At 32.2% G+C, this 19,709-nt stretch overlaps 1 protein-coding gene across 1 annotated transcript; it reads left to right on the top strand.

Moving 5' to 3' along the window:
- The first annotated feature begins 305 nt into the window (after window positions 1-305).
- Window positions 306-10,840, top strand: LOC114288461 (pectin acetylesterase 10). The gene is made up of 12 exons (XM_082868491.1): window positions 306-858; window positions 2,866-2,948; window positions 3,600-3,729; window positions 3,925-3,998; window positions 6,571-6,657; window positions 6,750-6,874; window positions 6,992-7,052; window positions 7,690-7,743; window positions 7,870-7,947; window positions 8,095-8,200; window positions 8,325-8,470; window positions 10,577-10,840. The coding sequence occupies exons 1-12, from the start codon at window positions 669-671 to the stop codon at window positions 10,682-10,684; spliced, it is 1,242 nt and encodes a 413-aa protein (XP_082724617.1). The 5' UTR covers window positions 306-668; the 3' UTR covers window positions 10,685-10,840.
- The last annotated feature ends 8,869 nt before the right edge of the window (window positions 10,841-19,709 follow it).

Here is a 19,709-nt window from a genome sequence, read left to right as displayed (position 1 = left end):
TCCAAAAAAGATTATAGAGTTCTAAAAAAGGATCTCAATCATTATTATTAATATAACTCCTCCTTAATTATTATTTTTTTTAAAAAAATTTTAACTTCCCAAATCATAATTATTTCTCACCTCACCTAGGGACACGATCAAGTTTAACATTGTGTTTAGTTAAAAAATTTAAAAATAATTTTAGAAAGAAAAATAAAAAAAATATGTAAAATTGTGTAAATTGTAAATATATCTTATTTATTTATTTTTTTAAAATTTTTTAACCAAACATAGGGTTACATCCGTAGCATTTTTTTTTTTTTTACGGGCAGAACCGGGGTCCTCCACCGTGTCAATCCTTGTCGAATCGTCCGTGTACTCCACTTATGGTGACTTTAGCTTTCTCTACTAGATTCCAAACGTGCGATTAACACAATTATTACCAATGCCCTCCTGCAAAAAGCACACTATTTATACTTCGCTTAGTTCTCCGCTCTCCCTTATCAATGGCGTGACTGCTTTAACAGTTTCAAAGATCTCTGCTCCTCGTTTTCTCTCACTTTCCTCTCTTTCTCTCTCTCTAAAATTCTTAACATTGTTCCCATATTTGGTTCTATATATAGATTTTCAGTGTTGTAGGCTAGTGATTGGTTTTTGAGATTTTTTGGGTGGGATTGATTGACACAGCTATGAGGAAGCTTATGGGTTTATGGGTTCTATTTGTTGTTGGGTTTGTTAGCAAATGTGTAGATGGGTTTGAGTATTTCAATCTGACAGAGCTTCGATTTGAATCTTTCTATGGAGTCTCTGCTTCCGACGGTAATAATCCTCTCACCGTCGGTCTTACCCTCATTCAAGGTGCTGCTGCCAAAGGCGCTGGTACTCTCTCTCTCTCTCTCTCTATATATATATATATATATATATGTTTTTTGTTTCCTAAAATGATTTTTTTTTTTTTTTTTTTTTGTTGCTTGATTTATATGTGTATTGCATTCAATTGTTTATTTCTTTTTTATTTTTTATTTTTTTTTTAAAATTTTTTAAATTCAATTGTCTACATTATGGCCACTATGCATAATTCTATATTGATTGATGTTACTTTTCACTGTTTTCTTTATTTGGTAAAGCAAGTTTTTTGCTTTTTTAAAACTGATTTCTAATTATTGATTGATTTTGTAACGCGTTTTCATGTTTGCCTTTTCTCTTGGTTTACTTTTATTGGGTGAGTGATCTGATTGAGGTGCTTTTGTGTCATGGCATGATATTAATTGCATAATTATATCAATTTGTTAGCCTGTTTGTTTTGTGTTTTTTTATCTGCTAAAAAGTTTGTTGATAATGGTTAGATTAGAGAGTTAGCCTCCCATTCTTACAAATCATCCAGTACTTTCCTCTTTATTCAACTGCCCGTTGGCTTTGTTTGGTTCAAATATTTGGAGAGGGATTTAGAAAGGGAAAGGGAAAGAGAAAGGGAAAATACTGGTGAAATTTGAATAAAATATATTTACATTTTTATCGAGTTTCACATAATTTTCCATTTTTCTTTATAAATCCGTTCCCAAATCCGTGAACCAAACACGACCTTAGGAAGAGTTGAACCCATGACCTCTCCTTGGGACTAAGCCCTTAATACTGTGTTTGGTTGGGAGATTTGGGAAGGAAAAGAAAAAAAATAGGTGAAATGTAAATAAAATATTCTTATATTTTATCTAGTTTCATACATCTTTTTTCTTTTTATTTCCAAAGCCCCCAACCAAACCCAACCAAACACAAGAGAGTCATGGTGACCAACTAGACTAGGTTTAGTTGGTTAGCCTGTTGCTATCAATTTGTTAGCCTGTTGCTATCAATTAGTGTTGTTTGGTAGTACGGATAGTAATTAGTGGATTTGGTTGGTTAAATTTAGGTCTTCACAACTATCATTTTCTCATATTAATGATGCATCAACATGCCCTTTTTGTAAAAGGATTGGGCTTCTCAAATTTAAATTTGAATCAAATATAACGGATTTGTTTTAATGATCCGAATTGTTCATTTTGTAAGCCTCTCAAATTGTTTCAAATTTAGATTTGAACTTGAAAGAAACTCAACCCGTAAAGTAGTAGAGTTAGAGTAATCATCATTACTTTGTGACAATTCCTATGGGTGGCCCAGTGGCTAAGGGCTTAAATATGAGAGGTCTGCTATGGATACTTCTCGAATTGAGTCTCATGAGGTAATAAAACACTCGGGTTTAATTGACACGTGATTTGTGGGTGATTGTGCGTATCCAGAGTTTAGTGATAAGATTTTGTATTGGATGATAGGTTGGGCTGGTTGGAGTTCTTGGTCTTTAAAAAAGTAAAAAAAATACCTTAATGTGGTACAATTTTGTCCCAAAAAAAAATAAAAATAAAAATAAAAATTGACAATTCCAAAATTTTTCCTAAATATTTTCTTGAAAGTTTCCTGTAGGAGGTAAAGAAAATCAAATATACGAACTAGAGAGAATGCAGTTTTTGCATGACCAAATGTAAAACAATTGGGCCCTAATGTTTCTAGATTTGTGTTTTAACATAATTAATTCATACCTATACTTTATTGGATGTCTATTATTAAAATATAATTGCTATCATTATTTAGAACTCTATTAAATTTATTAGTGTGATCTAAATGACCCTACCTTTATCATACACCACATTTTAGAGTATGTGATATACTACATTCATGTTCCCATTCCTTGTATTGGAACAATCTGCATTCAAGATAACATAGCTTCAAAGTTATATATCTCATCTTATTTGAAGTTTTAATGCTTGCGAAATTAGATACTTACTTTTCCTTGTTATGAAATCTACCTAATTTCCCCCTCCACCATTTATCTTGTGGTGTGGTTTACTTTTACAGTATGTTTGGATGGAACATTACCCGGTTATCATTTCCACCGCGGATATGATTCAGGAGCAAACAGTTGGCTCATTCAATTGGAGGTATGTGAGACAGCTTGAAAATACTTGTCCTTTTTCTTACATTTTTACTTTTACACGTTAAAGTGTTTTTCATTATCCCAAAGAAAACACACACACACACACACACATGCACACACACGCTGATGTTCCACTGTTTCAAGTACCAAACTGTCTGATAAATCTGTAGTTCCAGATACCCGTTGCTCCTCTAATCCTTAAAACACAAGTATATTGATAGGGAAGATTATGTTATTTCTAGTGGCAACCAGAGCACACAATTCTAACAGGTTCTATGTGATCGACTAAACAAAGAAAAATTATTAATAATTTGGAGTTCAAAGAAAAATGAACTGAAATGCGAGATTTTCAAGCACTATGTTATTATGAGTTGGAATTTCCTTTAGCTCACATAAATCGCTCCGTAAATCTGAGGATTACTTCTAGAAAAATGTTTCCTCCTGTTTTCAATGCAAGATGTTTGATAGTCTGTTGATGACATGTTATGCAGTTATCAAATTAGAGAAAAGTTTTGTTTCGTATTTTTTGCGTGCTTATCAGTATTTGAATCTGTGGGCTGACAATATCTTGGCAGGATGCTTCATGCTACAGATTTTTCAACTATACTTCTTGGTTTTGATTGAGAACCTGACTTTGTGGGACATCTTGTGACAGGGTGGAGGATGGTGTCATGCCATACGATCTTGTGTTTACCGCAAAACGACTCGGCGTGGATCATCAACTTACATGGAAAAGCAGATACCATTTACAGGAATACTTAGCAATAAGGCTGAAGAAAATCCAGGTATTCTCTCAATCTCAAAGTACATCTAGTTCCTATTTTTTTTAATAAAAAAAAAAAAAAAACTACATATAGTTAAATCATTAATACAACTTCCTTCTTCTATCTCCTTCGGTATTATTATTTTATTTTTTGTAGCTATGTTCTGGACGTGTGTGTACGATCATTTTGCTGACTAAAGGTCTTGTTTCATTGCAGATTTTTTCAATTGGAATAGAGTAAAGGTTCGTTATTGTGATGGTGCCTCCTTTGCTGGGGATAGTGAAGATAAGGTTAGTGGGAGAGTATGTGGTATTTTTATTTTCTTGCTCAACCAATATTGATGCTCTATTTGGCTACAAAAAACCTGAACAAAATGAACGAAATTGCTACCTTACGACCCCTGTCCTTTTTGTTGGTGGGTATTGTGGCCCTAATCCTTACCACAAGTAAATGTAATAAGGTATATTGAGGATATTTCCTCCTATGTCATTGCCTGCCATGTGGCACATAGAGGCATGGGGTTTATTTGAAATTTGAAACAGTTCTCTACCAAAAATCACTTATTGGATATAGTCACAGCCTTAACACTCAGTTTTATTCATCAACTCTGAATAATAAAATGCAAAACTTTATTTATAGCAATGTTTTGAAACTAGACTAGATCGGCCGGTTCAACCGGTTGACCCATCGACTGGTCCATAGTCTGGTCTACCCTCTAAGCTTCAAAACTGGCTATTTTAGATGAACCGGATAAATCCACGGTTGAACCGGTAAATCGGACAAACCAGCACCGGTTGAAGTAAACCGGCCAGCCTTGCGCGCACCTATTCCAGTGTTGAAGCTTGTGAGAGTCGAACACAGCACCTTTGGTTGAAAAGGCAGCTTATTTCCATTGAGCCACCATACCTCCTTGCTTATATATAGTAAAAAAATATTATTTATGGTATTTATTATATTTTATTCCAAACAAACATATATTTAACAATTTTACAAAACTAAGTTCCAATTTCACATAAAAGTACCACAGCAAAAAAATAAAATAAAATAAAATAAAAAATAGTGGAATAATAGTATAACCACCATGTCACCTTTAACTTTAGTTTATATTTGCTAAATATATATTATTATAATATTTTCTTTCAAACATTATATATGATTAGTATATTTTACAAAAAAATAAATATAGATATATTTATGTAATTATATGTATCTTAAAATATAAAAATAATTTAAATAAATATATCTTAATTTTTATATCATTATTAAGTAATTTTTAATATATTTATAAAATAATTATGATGTCACGATTCGATTTCAACTCAACTTGATAGTTGAACTGGTTGATCCATCTACCCGATCCCTTTTTCCGGTTTGTTCACCGATCCAGTTTTTAAAACATTGATTTATACACCATTAACCCTAATTAAACCCTAACAATTTTAGGAAATATAGCCAAATATCCTAGCAAATAATTACTTATAACTAAATAAATATTAATAATAAAATCTACTAATGACACTTATTGGACCAAAAAGTCTTATTTCCATGCAATGGGTCCATGGGCTTCACCCGAGGGAGAAAGTAATATTTCTGAGGCTAACATATACCTATGTAAAATAAACCTGCTGATCTAATCATGTGGTCAGGCACCACTGTCCATGGGCCATGTGCCCAATTGAAGTACGCAGGGCCTACATTACAGATAAGGCTCCTGCACAAGTTGCTTGACATTTATTACTTCTTTGGACCACATTACTTTTCATACTTCTTCCAAGTCATTTCAAAGAAGAGATGATTAAAGTTGTACACTTAGTTGAGTTATTCCAAGAGGCACTAGTTAGTGTTTTGTCTCCAACTTTATTTGCAACCCATAAAATGTGTAGTGTATAATAATTAAGCACTTGCAAAGAAGACTAACTAATCACTCCCTCCGTCACTACTTGTTTGTCCATTTTAGGGAATCCAACTTATAAGGAGACGTGCAATCATGACACTTCAATTCAAATTTTGAAATATTTTTACCTCCACTACCCTTCTATTTGAATTTTTAAATGGGTGTATAATGATTTATAGTGGGTAGTTTTGGAAATCTAACAAAATTAACATTTTGGGACAGATCAAAATGGAAAGGTGGACAAATAAAATGGGATGGAGGGAGTAATAATTATAGATCAAGTGATATAAGGTGTGTTTTGTCAGTAATGGAAAACTTGTAGGCATTTTAGTTCTAATAGGTATTTTGGTGTTAATTTTGACAAAACAATCTCCAATGACCTTATCTTGTAAAATTTATTCTAGTAATGCAATTTTTGATGCCTCTCTGTTACTGGATCCTGTTTCCTTCATCACATTAAATTGGTCCAAGGCGCGACAGTAACTAAATAATAATTGGTCTGAGACTGTAGATGAGATGAGAAATGGTTACTTATTTAATAGTTTGTGAAAATCTATTCCACTATCCTTCAAGAAATTAATTCACAACATCGGTTATATGAATTGGTTGACTATATTTGATCATGTACCTAAAGTTGTAAAGTGAATCAAAGATACTTGAGCTTGGCTTGTGAGTATCTGGGTTAGAGGCTTGCCCTAAATCAACTAACAAATAAGCCAAGCTTCATGTAGTAGCTTGACTTGAATTTTGTTTCATAAGGTAGTGGGCTTCCTAGAACCATATAACGAAGTGAGCTACTCAAGCTCACATCAAGATTGGCTCATGTAGAAGCTTGCTTGAGATCGTTCGTAAGATAAATGAGTTCAGCAATCCACAACTCGGTTGATTCCATTCATTTATTGAGTCAAGACCTTGTTTTGATCATTGGTTTGTGTACACTTCTTCAAGAAATATTATTTCATTTCTAGGCTGCACAACTGGAATTTAGAGGGCAACGCATATGGTCAGCTGCTATGGAAGATTTAATGTCAAGGGGGATGAGCAATGCCGACCAGGTTTTATGTGTACCAAATCATTCAATTCTGTCCATGCCTTTTTGCCATTATTTTGATTCTTCTTTTGAAAATACGAATCCATTTTGTTTCAGGCTCTTCTTTCAGGGTGTTCTGCTGGGGGCCTGGCTTCTATATTACATTGTGATGAGTTTCGAAATTTATTTCCTGCAAGTACTAAAGTAAAGTGCTTGAGTGATGCTGGATTATTCCTTGACGCGTAACTACTAAAACTCTAGTAGTTTGATTATATCCTGTAAAACTTATATTTGTATATCCTCCTAAGCTTGGTAGTTAGTAGTTAACGTTTTTATGGTCGACTTTTTTGGCATTGCAGGGTTGATGTATCTGGTGGGCACACCCTTAGGAATTTTTTTAGTGGTGTGGTTAGCTTGCAGGTACTTAACAGAAAGCTCCCCCCCCCCTCCTTCCCATTGTCCATATAATCTACATGTCTATCATCTCCTGCATGCACACTAGTTACTGTGGGAACTGGAAGTAAGCTGTAACACACATATATATGACCAAAGTTATAATATATGTAATGAGTCTTGTAATTTCATTAAAATTTATTACTTTCAAACCATGCATATGCTGCCTCTGATTGGCGGCCAACTAGAAAGGGAATATGGAAGTTGATTTTATTTTATTATTATTTTATGTCTCTGTATCTATCAAAATACTGTCCCTCTTCCTTGCAACATTTGTTGGTAAAAAGCACGGTCACTTCTTAGAAGGTGGCTTATCTTGTCGGACACTGATACCACACAAATCTCATTTGACACTTGGTGGACACATGTTCAAACATGTCTTACTATCGTTTAATTATTTTGTAATATATTTTTAAAGTGAAACCTGCCATAATTGTTTAATTTTTATATCCAAAAACTTGATGTATGACTTGAGCAATTTAAAGAAGTTGTGCACATGCCTGTCTAGTAACTTACTAGTTTTATTTCTTGAATATTTCTTGTTGAGCATGGTCATCTGACATCCTATACATTCTTGATCATTTGAAATATGTTTAACTACTAGGGGGTGCAAAAGAATCTTCCAAGTAGTTGTACCGAGAATCTTGATCCGACTTCGGTGAGTCTGTTCCTTCAATTTTCTTGGCAAATGCATGAGATTTAATTGCATAAGAAAATACCAAATTCTGTTCAATCCCATCATTCTCAAACTCACTTTGACTTTCATATCATTCTTCCATTACAGTGCTTCTTCCCCGAGAACTTAATTGCCAATGTCAAAACCCCTCTATTTATTCTCAATGCAGCCTATGATTCATGGCAGGTAATATCTTGTTTCTGTAGAGTTTGCTAAATTTAGTTCACCTGGAGTTTCACTCATGCAGCAAAACAACTGACAATGGCTTGCTTTGTGACTGCTTTTAAGCGTGTTAAATGAAAAACTTGATAAATTCTTAATTTCGCAATTCAGGTCCAGGCCAGTTTAGCTCCTGCATCAGCTGATCCTAGTGGCAGTTGGCGTGACTGCAAAATGAATCACGCAAGTTGTTCAGAATCACAGATCCAGTTTCTGCAAGGTGGTTTTATATAACAGAAATTACTCAATTGGCATGACTATTAACAAATTTAATCAGCTTTGTTAAAAATGTAGTATAGAAATTTCATCAATTGATTAAAGATTTTGTATATTCTTTGGAGCAGACTTCAGAAATCATATGCTGAATGCAATAGAGGGATTCTCAACGTCCGAGGAAAATGGGTTATTCATAAATTCATGTTTTGCTCACTGCCAAACAGAGAGACAGGATACATGGTTTGCTGATGATTCACCTCTTGTTGGCAATAAGGTACAGCTGATGTGTGGTTACTATGTATTAGTTCTATTGAATACTAGTATAGATTTGTAGTCAATCATGGTTTTCCTTTCTGCCTTGAGCTATGTCATATTTTGATTTCTCTTGACCTAGCCTTCAATTTATGTCAATCACCCATACTTTTCAAGTCAGTTAATGCCAATCTCATGCTCAATGTTTGGTTTTACTTATCACAATTAACTCATACTCAAGTTCTGTTAATAGAAATAAACACGCACGCATATGAAGAAAACATAAAGAAAAATTAGCACCTATGCTCATACACACATCAAGGAGGCCTAGGTCTCATACTTGTACATTTGCATCACTCTATGTTAGCTGGAATGCGGATTGTTCCGGTTCGTGTGGTACGCCACACTAGGCTGCAAACGAGCTGAACCGAATATCAACTTTGTTCGAGCTTGGCTCAAGTAAGTGCTCGAGCTTGGCTTGAGCTCGAGCTCAACTCGTTGGACTAAAACAAAACTCGAGCTCAGCTCTTGTGTCTCGACTTTACAATATGTATTCTCTCCTAACAGCCGTAGCAAAGATGGCCTGCTGGCGTCCCTCAATTATATACAGCTTTTTGTGCCTATTGAATGTATAAAGAAGTGATGTGGGACTCTTAACCATTGCAAACTTGCACACGTCATTTACAATTTTTTTTTTTTTTTTGGTGAAGTTCATTCAGTGGCTCTCCCACATCGAAGGATAACGAAAATTGAACTAATCTCACCCTTCATAAATTGTTTTCCATCATGTTACATTTCCATGAGCAGTGCATTATTTGTTTATTATTATTATATATATATAATATATATATTTCTTGTTGACTTGGAGTATGTAAAATGATGAACTCCATATGCATTTTCAAATTCATTTTTTTTTTTTTTTTGGTTACAACATATATAAATAATATATATAATATAATATAATCAAGCCAAGCTGAGCTTAATCGAGTTGAGCTCACATTAGATCAAGCTTGGCTTGTTTAATAATCGAGCTTGATAATAAGGCTCGAGCTCGACTTGTTTGGTAATCAAACGAGCTTGAGCAAGCTGCAAATGAGCCGAGCTTCGAGCTATTCATGAACAACTCCGTTCATTTGCAGTCCTATGCCACATGTTCTAAAATGTTGTGTAATAGAAGCAAACTTGTATTATACTACTTTTAGAGTATTTTTCTTTTAACATTTAGACATCCAATGAAATGTAGGACTTTCTCTTTTTTTTTTTTTTTTTTTTTTGTCCCGAATTAATCATGTAGTAACTGTAACACATTTCTATCATCGTGACCCAAGACACTTTTTCCTGTCAAAACTTGACTCACAATTATTCTTTTTTATTTTTTATTTTTCTTCTAAGAAAACCTTTACGCTGTGTTTAGATTATGAATTTAGATGGGAATTTGGAAAGAGGAAGGGAAATGGAGAAAAAAATTTAGCAAATATTTCATTCACATTATTATCACATTTTCTCTTTCTCTTTTCAAATCCTTACCCATATCTATTATCTAAACAAAAAGCACTTTTGATATGCTAAATTTACCTTTTGGAATGAAAATATACCATGTTTCAAAACGTGTGTTCCAAAATGTAATTTGCTAGCATTTTTTTGGTGACACTAGCATCACTAATGACCTCTATAGAAGCTACATGAATCAAGAAATACATATTACCTCAAGGTGTAGCGACTATAACCAAATGCGAGGAAATTTTGTCAAGAGGCCCAGCTTGGAGAAAACTTGAGGAGATGCTTCCAAATGTCCACTAACCTAGACTCTAGTTTTTTGGAGATCTAGTAAAACTAGAACTTAACTTGAAATTATTGGTCCTTGAGATTTGTGATTTAGTTATTGTTAGTGTGTGTTTGTTTGTTTTCCCCTTTTTAATCTTTTAAGAGAGCATATAATACAAATAATCAAGAATTGAAGATTTAATCCCACATAAACATACCTCATTGGACTCAAAAACAATTCAAAGATGGAATGTAGGTACTTTTGATCACTTGTTGGGTTCACTTGTGTGCTCCTTTTGCATACTTGTTATCGTTGAGCAAAAGAATTGTGAACTATCTAATATGGGATGTTTAACGATGGCAGGGGATTGCGCTATCTGTTGGAGATTGGTATTTTGATCGATCAAGCGTTAAGGCCTTTGACTGTGCGTACCCCTGTGACAAAACTTGTCACAATCTGATTTTCAAATAAGGCAGCAACATATATGTATTTATTATTATTATTGTTATTTTTAATTTCATTGGCACATTTATGTTGTCATCTTAGTGAGTTATCTCAGCTCCCATTCATAAAGCTAGCAATTTTTAATCTTCATTAAAGACAATAAAATTGCAATTCGTCGACTAAGTGCACATGATTTATATACTTAATTTTCTTTCTTCTATTTTAGAGTAGTGTAATTCTGAATCTTTGATACGCATGTGTTATGCTTGTGGAACTTACATAAGCATTCCTGCTACTCTATACATTTATCTCTGTAGTAATGACTTTGTAATAACAAAGTTGTTTCAGTGGCTACAATTATGATTTGGTGTATTAGCTTGATGTATATATTGTTGGTTTCATTCCATAATAGTTTAAACTTTTGTTACTACAATTGTCTTGACATTGTATCTGAGCTCTATTTCAAGAGGTTTATCTCTTGCACCTTTTGCGAGTTATGTTTTCTCTTAATGTGTGTGCAAGATGAGATCGCATATGATTGGGAGAGTTAGGGGGTATTTGGTGGGGCTTTTTTGAGGCAACTTATGGTTTTTGGCTTTTAAAAAGTTATTTTGGATTGTTTGATTAAACTTATTTCAAACAGCTTCTGATTCTAACAATTTATTTTAAGTTAAAAAAGTTGATTCTGAAAAGCTGTTCACCCCTTGCTTCTAATTATCATCTTCTGCTGTGGACATGTTAATTTACGGTTATACTATTAAATTTTTTTATTTTTTATTTTTTTAAAAATAGAAAAAGACCCAAATGAATTATAAAATATTATTATTATTTTTTATGAGAAATGTAGACAAATAGTGAATAATAAAAAATAAAAGTTAATTGAAAAAGTTACTTCACAGCTTATTTAATAAACATTATTCAGCAACTTAAATCTATAATTCAACAGCTATACCAAACAGATTAATGACTTTTGATTAAAGTCATAATCTATAATCTGTTAAGTTATAATTTATAATCTGTTTTAACAGTTACATCAAACAGCACCTTAGATTCATATACATCTAAAAAGTAAATAAATTTGAGTAAAATATTTTAAAAATTCACTAAAAACACAAAAATATAAAAAATAAAAAACTCAAAAATTATTTCTAAATTTATTTAATTTGTTGCTGTTTTGTTGGCAAAGAATGTTGAAGGAAGTGTCCAAATCTTTTTAAATTCTTGACCCAATTAGGAACAAAGGCATCTAATTTGCAACCACTAAGGAGCAAGGTTGTGAATTCTGTACCAGTCGATGTACTTGTTTTTTATTGATACGGTGGCGTGTTGTTGATAATTTTTTTGATACTATGTTGAATTTATTATTATAAATATTATATATTTATTAAAAAAATTGTATGTCACCAAATAATTTTAATATAACATAATGTATTTAATTAGCAAAATCATTGTTCTAAAAAATTGGATTAGCTAGTCAATTGGCCATATTTTTATCAAGTAAGCATATTACAATAACTACTGTCAAACACACACATTCAGAGAAATGGATACATACATATGTCTATATGTATGTGACACATAAAATTCACCCTTAGATATTGATCAATTTTTAAGAGTGAGTTTTGTTTAAGAGATTCATATCATTTGATATAAGAGTTAGTTATTACATCGACTATGTGATTGAACACACTTATGCTATATGGAGGAGGTGACGTGTAGGCTAGGTTAAGACAACAAAGGTGTTGAATACTAATCGGTGAGTGAAGTTGTAATAAAGAAAAGAGTTATTACTGGGTTAGTATTGATAGAGTGAGGTTACCGTGAGATTATTTACTGTTGAGATTAGGTGATAAAATGATCATTTTGATCTTTTACTATTTAATTATATATTATATTTAATAAAATTCAATAAAATTTAAATGTCTCAATTTAAAAATAAATTTATTTTATTCAACTTTTTATTGATGTTTTATTTATTTAATTTTTTTAAAATAATTTTTTTTATAGATATTTTATTGATGTTTTATTTTAAAATTTTGTTTATATTTTATTTAATTTCATTATTTAAACTTCAATAGATGTTTTATTTAATTTCATTATTTAATTATTATTATTTTTTAAAATAAATTTATTTAAAAATTTAATTAAAAAATAACATATATTTTTATTGATATTTTATTTATTTAATTTTAAAAAATAAATTTATTTAATTGTGTAAAAAATAAAATAAAATAAATTTTTATTTAATCTAGCTAAAAATAATTAAAATATTAAAGTTATGTTTAATATTGCTATTTCTTAGTAAACAATTGAAAATGGGTAAAATAATTTTTTGCTCATTTATCTTATCTAATCCGTCCAACCAAACATTAGATTCAGTAAAAATACTCATTTCCAGATAATCCCGTAAGAAAACAAACATGGGATACATATGCAATCCAACCAAATAGTCCGGGAATTCACAGTCTTAAGATTCACGTCCGATGAATTCTAATCCCCTCTTATTCAGTCTGTCCAATCATCTCCTAATTCAATCCCTTAAACAAACCCAATCTTTAGACTATCTTATCTTTTGATTTGATTTTATTTTATCTTTTGATTTGATTTTATTTTATTTTTTCATAAAAATTTAAACATAAGGTCTCACAAATGAACGATTGAATTATTGGAGTGAGGTCTCTCGTTAGTCCACGGGCACAACTTATGAACCAAAGACGAGTTATATTCAATTTCTCTACATAAAACCCATACAAAATAACTTGACAATATCATTTTTTATTTTTTATTTTTTTTGTCATTCATAGTAACAATTGTAAATGTTCTGGGTTGAAATGAAATGAAATGAACAGAGAAGAACACAACATTTTTTTATGATTTTTTATAAAAAATTTTGTGATCGAACAAAATAATTATAGTAGAGCCTGCAGGGCTTTGAAAATCACTTACCACACCACATGTATTATTCTAATTCTGGTCGTCTTTGATAGGTTTTATTTATTTTTAATTTGTCAAGACGTTGATTTTTTTTAATTTCATACTAATCATGTTGCTATTATTATTATTATTATTATTATTATTATTAGGGGGGTTTGTGTCACTTTAGTCCCTGACTTTTTAATTGTGACACATTTGATTCTAAATTTTGAATCTTGTTCAAAATAAGGACAATTGAATATATCATTGCTCAATTTTAAAGGTAAAGTCGTCAATTTGATAAAAATATAATCTAATTTTACAAAAATAAATGTCAATAAATGTTTTTAAATTTTTAAAAATTATTTCTATATACCAAAGATAAAATTATGTAAAATTGATAAATCTTTTACATATTTATTTATTTTATCAAATTATTTTTTATTATGTGTTTGGATGATAACTATATAATGGAGTGGTTGTTTTTATTTTCATTAAATTAGTTTTTGGATATGTTTGGTAAGGCTTTCAAAACACAATTTCACCCCTTGGTTTGAGTGTGGTGTTTGTTTAGAGTTTTTGAAAATTGATTCCACACTCACTTTTGAAAACACGTCTACCTGATCATCCTCCCAGACGTCCCCCGGTCGTTCGGAACAATGTTGTTGTTGTTGTTGTTGTTTTTTTTTTTTTTTTTTGACAATCGTTATTTTTATATTTGAAATAAAAAATATTTTAAATTTTTTTTAAAATTTTTTATGAGTTTTGAATAGAATTTTGAATTGTGTATTTTGTTATGAGTTGTAAGTTTTTAAATAAAATATCATATGTTACATCAAAAATTTGAAACTCAATTCAAAACTCTTTTTAAAACTCATTTACACGCAAATCATAATTTCAAAACTCACATACTCAAAATACAACTCTATTCTCAAATAATAATTCTAAAACTCTACCAAACGCTACCTTTAATTTTTCAAAAGTCAAATATGGCGACAACTTTGATATCATTATTAAACCAATCCATTAAATTAAGAAATCCAAAACTAAAAAGATTTCATATATTAAATATATCGATTACACATTAAAATCCTAACAACCAACCATTACATGATTATCATTTAAACACATAATAAAAATTAAGATGGTAAAAAAAATAAATAAATGTGTAAAAATTTTATATAATTTTATCTTTGGTGTGTAGAAATAATTTTGAAAATTTAAAAATATGTTTTTTAACATTTATTTTTGTCAAATTAGGCTATATTTTATTAAATTGACAAGTTTGCCTTAAAATTGAGTAATGGTATATTCAATTATTCTTATTTGGAACAAGATTCAAAATTCATAATCAAATGTGTCACAATTAAAAAGTCATAGATCAAAATGACATAAATTCCAGACTATAGGGAGCTTTAATGCAATTTGCCCTTATTATTATTATTATTATTAGTTGTTTTTGTCTTTTCTTTTTAAAAAAATCAGTGTTCATATTACTGGTCTGGTGAACATGATTAAAAAAAAGAGTGCTGCTATTAGTACCCTTATCAATTATTTTAGACCTCCTATTCTTTTGGACTTCCACTTATGAAAAATCTAGAAATCCCCTAGATGTTGATTTGTGATTATGTATCAATTTTAAGCAGAATATAACAATCCCAATCAAACAATCAAGACAAATCAACACAACGATTTTACGTGGAAAAACCACAATTGGACACCTCCAATTGTAATAAAAAACCACAGGCAAAAGCTACAAAATAATCTACTAAAAAGACATAAAAGGAATTACACAGGTATACTCTTAATTACCTAGCGAATCCACGCCCAAATTGAACCAACCCCTATGTGCCTCTTCCAACCCCGTCTTCACCTCGGAATTATCTTGACGATGAGCTACTCCAGAATCCACCAAAGCTTCAGGCTCAAATTCTTCAGAATCCATCGAAGAACAACTCTCTCTTTTGTGTAGAACAAATAAATAATCTTTTGATGCATACTCTTTAAACCATGAGTTAAATACTCAATCAAAACATAAAAAAAAAAACTAGCAAAATATCCCCAGATATAAACCCTAGAACCCAAGAAGAAGATCTGGAGAAGTAATCCTAGATTTGGATTGAAACACGTATTTATAGAAAACTGTCTCGCGATCTCCACTTGAGCGTCAGATTGGCCGCTCAAGCGAACCTACGCTCGAGCGCGGAAAGTTTTGCTCGAGCAGGAAAAAACAACATTCAGTATTTTTGCAGGCGAACTAAACTTCTGGAACTCAGCATTCTCCGCTCGAGCAGGGAAATGTCCGCTCAAGCGGGCAAGCTAAGGGGCGCTGCCCCCTGGACCCCCGCGAGCTGACCGGACAGCTCGATCCCCGTCATAATCAGCGAAATGACAATCTTGAAAGAAGTAAACACCACAAACTTCTCTGCGAAGCACAATTCGGGTTGGATTCGCATCTAACAACTCATAGCCTCACTAAAATAAAAATGCGAATAAAATTACAACTCAAAGGAGTTTTGTCAAACGGGATTGCCAAGAATAAAACCTAACAACTTATAAATTTAAGTCATCGATTGTAAATTTTTATTTATTTATTTTTTTTTTTAGGAAGTGCATAAGTTGAATTATGTTGAAAATTTATAAAATTTTAAATTGCCAAACTGAATTGTATCCATCTGCCAATCTGCTAATCCGCTTAATCCACATCTGGTGGATTGGCAGACGGATGCGGATTGATTTTCTCCAATTTGCCAATCTGGCGGACGGATGACGGGTTAGAGGTTTCGTCGCTGCAATCGACTCCTACCCAACCTTAGTTTTAGGCGCACAATAGATACTGTTGCCCACCTCGCACAGCACTATCCCCAAACCTAAATTGAGGATCCTAAAATGGGAATGACTGTAATGCCCCACTCTTGGTCGTTAAATAGCCTAAAAAAATATATATACAAGTTTTGCTCTAAAAAATAATAACTAAAAAATTGTCTCCAAATTGTACCGTATTCTCTAAAATATTCTACAATACATTTATCTTTGAAATAAACAATATTACAACACATCTCCAAATTTAATAATTACAGTGGTGGGTTCCAAATCTCTATATTAATAAATCATTCTAATCTCAATTTTGATCTCCGCTAAAATCTGCTTCGCACTTGAAAAATAAATTAATTCGGGAAGTATACAATACGACAAGAATACAAGGCTCGGGTACAAAATAAATTAATAGGAATCCAACAATTTATGACATTAAATCAACGATACGATAATCAAGCAATTTACCAAATTGCACAACAAATCAAGCAGATATATGATAATTTATCTAGGACCAATTACCCGATCCTACTCAGTACATGACCAGTGAACAAATTCATTTATTCACCAACCTCACCCAAGCTCCATGCTTATCCGGGCATATTGGTGTAAACAAATTAGTAAGATTCACTCGATCTATGTACAGAGTATTTCCATGTCATTCAGTCAAACAAATCACTATTTTAACACATAAATATTTGTAGAGAATTTTAACCAATGATCAGAATATCAACAATTCGACAACAAATGATTTTACAAAATCTATTAATAACCACAATAATTAAGTGGATTACAAATTGAGAATAATTAAAAATAGAGAACTCTTTGCAAAGAGATTTAGATAGAGCATATTGTATACAACCCGAATTTATCTCAAAATAATTAATTCCATCACCATAAATTTGAAATTGCTCCATGGATCTCCAAAAATAGCTTTGATCAAACTTCTAAGACATAAAGTATGTATAATTTAATAAAATCTACAACTTTTAATTAATTTATTTATTTTATAAAATACTCATTTTCACTCTAAACACTCTCATATCTAAACTTAATATTTCTACTCTACACAATTTATGAGAGGGGAAGAGCCGATGGAGAGAATGAATGAAGAAGAAGAAGGGAATGTGAGGAGCCCCCTCACTCTGTTCGTTTATAAAGGAATAAAGGAGAGAAAAAAAGATTAAAAAAAATTAAAAGTAAATGAAATGATGAAATGATAGAATGGTGGGTTTGGTGAACTGTGGGTTGTTGCCTATGGTTTGTTTGTTTGTTTTTTATAATTAATTAATTATTTATTTATTTTCTCCATGTGATGGGGAAATTTTAAAAATATTTTTTGATAAATTCATTATCAAATGAGAATAAATAACAATGAGATAGATATAAAAGAAATGTGATAAATACAAATAAATAATTTTATTTTTAGATTTCTATCTAAAAATCTCACCACTAAATTATTATAATAAACCATCAATGCCACTCACTAAATATTAATACCTCAAAATACGGGATGTTACAATGACATTTAAGTTAAGTGATGAAATTTATAAATATTATTCAAGATATGGGAAGAGAAATGGATTTGCAGTGTTTAAGAAATATTGTACAAGGGAAGTGATGGAGAGAAAAGAATATATAACTATTGCTTGTACTTGTGTTGGAAAGGAAAAAAATCAAAACAAGCAATATAGTTAAACTACGCCCACAAATTTACAAGGCGATGGAATGTGGATACTGCGATCCTTAAGACTTGAGCATAACTATGAAATGAGTCCAAGCAAATCTCGTTTTTTCAAGCAAAATAGGATTCGTGAACCTGAAAAGGAGACTCAAATTAAATAATACTGCATAGATTAGGATGAACAGAAATTTTACTTCACTTGTGCTTGAAGCTGGAGGGCATGAGAAGTTGTCATATTTAGAGAAAGATTGTAGGAATCATATGGACAAAGTTCATCATTTGAAACTCGAGAAATGAGATGCCACTGCAATGTACACTTATTTTGTGAAAATGCAAGCTGATAATTCAGAATTATTTTATGTCCTGGATTTGGATGAAGAGGGCAGATTACTAAATGTGTTTGGGCTAATGCAAGAAGTAGGGCCGCATTTAAAGAGTTTGGTGATGTGATCACATTTGACATGACATACTTGCTAAATAAGTATGATATGCCCTTTACCTCATTTACTGGGATCAACATTATGGACAGTCGACATTCTTAGGTTGTGGACTCATTTCACATGAAAACATAGTGTAGACGTCCTCCGACCGCCCCGGGAGGGTGAGCTCCCGTTCTGTTCGATATTGGGGTCACTACAGCTCAGGACTCTTCAAATTGTCACGGTTCTAAGTCTGAGCCAAAGAGTCCAAATCCGGCAAATCGTTTTAAGAAAACAGATTTTTTGAAAGAAGTGCCAAACATGGACTGCTTTGCTAGATACAGAGTCGCCACCTAAATGTTTTATTTTGGGGAAATTTAGGAAACCCTGACTCGTTTGCCTAAGGCCACGTGTCCGTCATCACCAAAGTTGCCTCGGCTCGGGAACTTGGGTACGATTGGGGAAGGTCACTTCGTGAGCACCCCCGCTCGCCCGATCAAAGATCGGCCTCTACTAACCATGATATCTATTTTTGAAAACATTGTGTGTTCTTATTCCAGTTATTAGCCTAGATTACTATGTGATGCGCACAGCGTACAAGTATAGACTGGGTCGCCTGAATTGGAAACAAACATTTCCTGTTTGTTTTTGAAAGATGGTTTGCTACTCGCAAGTAGGCTTAAAATGCAGATTTTGCCACCCTCAGGTGGGCTTAAGAAAAGATGGTTTTGCCACTATCTAGTGGGCTTAAAACTCACAGTTGATGATTTATTCCAATCTAAACAACCCAACCTTCACCCACAGGCATTCAAGGCAGTTATATCATGGCAGTCACTTACATGCATGCAAGGATGCTAAAGCATAAAAACTCACCGAGTACTCCAAGCCAAAACAGAAGCTATGTTAGAAATCCATGCATGATCCTAACTATACAGAAATGCCTAATGCAACACATGCAAAAATGTAACTATAGCAGGCTCGGCTATTTTAAACATGGCATATGAAATGCTACAGCTAACACGTATTCAACTTGGAATTGAAAATACGATGCAGTTAGTATGATGCGCCGAGCCCGATGCATGCAATACAGATGAATGATGCAAACATGCTGTCATACTGTATGCTAATTTAAACAAACCCTAATCTAACCATCATAAGCAGGTAAATAAAAGGGAAGAAAGACGTGGGGTTGGAAGACATACATCACACGCACGCACACTTA

This window comes from Camellia sinensis, chromosome 5, assembly GCF_055761805.1.
Source record: "Camellia sinensis isolate YWXY chromosome 5, ASM5576180v1, whole genome shotgun sequence".
In the NCBI taxonomy this organism is placed as follows: Eukaryota; Viridiplantae; Streptophyta; class Magnoliopsida; order Ericales; family Theaceae; genus Camellia; species Camellia sinensis.
The sequence above is the reverse complement of the archived record's forward strand: the minus strand, read 5'-3'. Positions and strand labels throughout refer to the sequence as shown.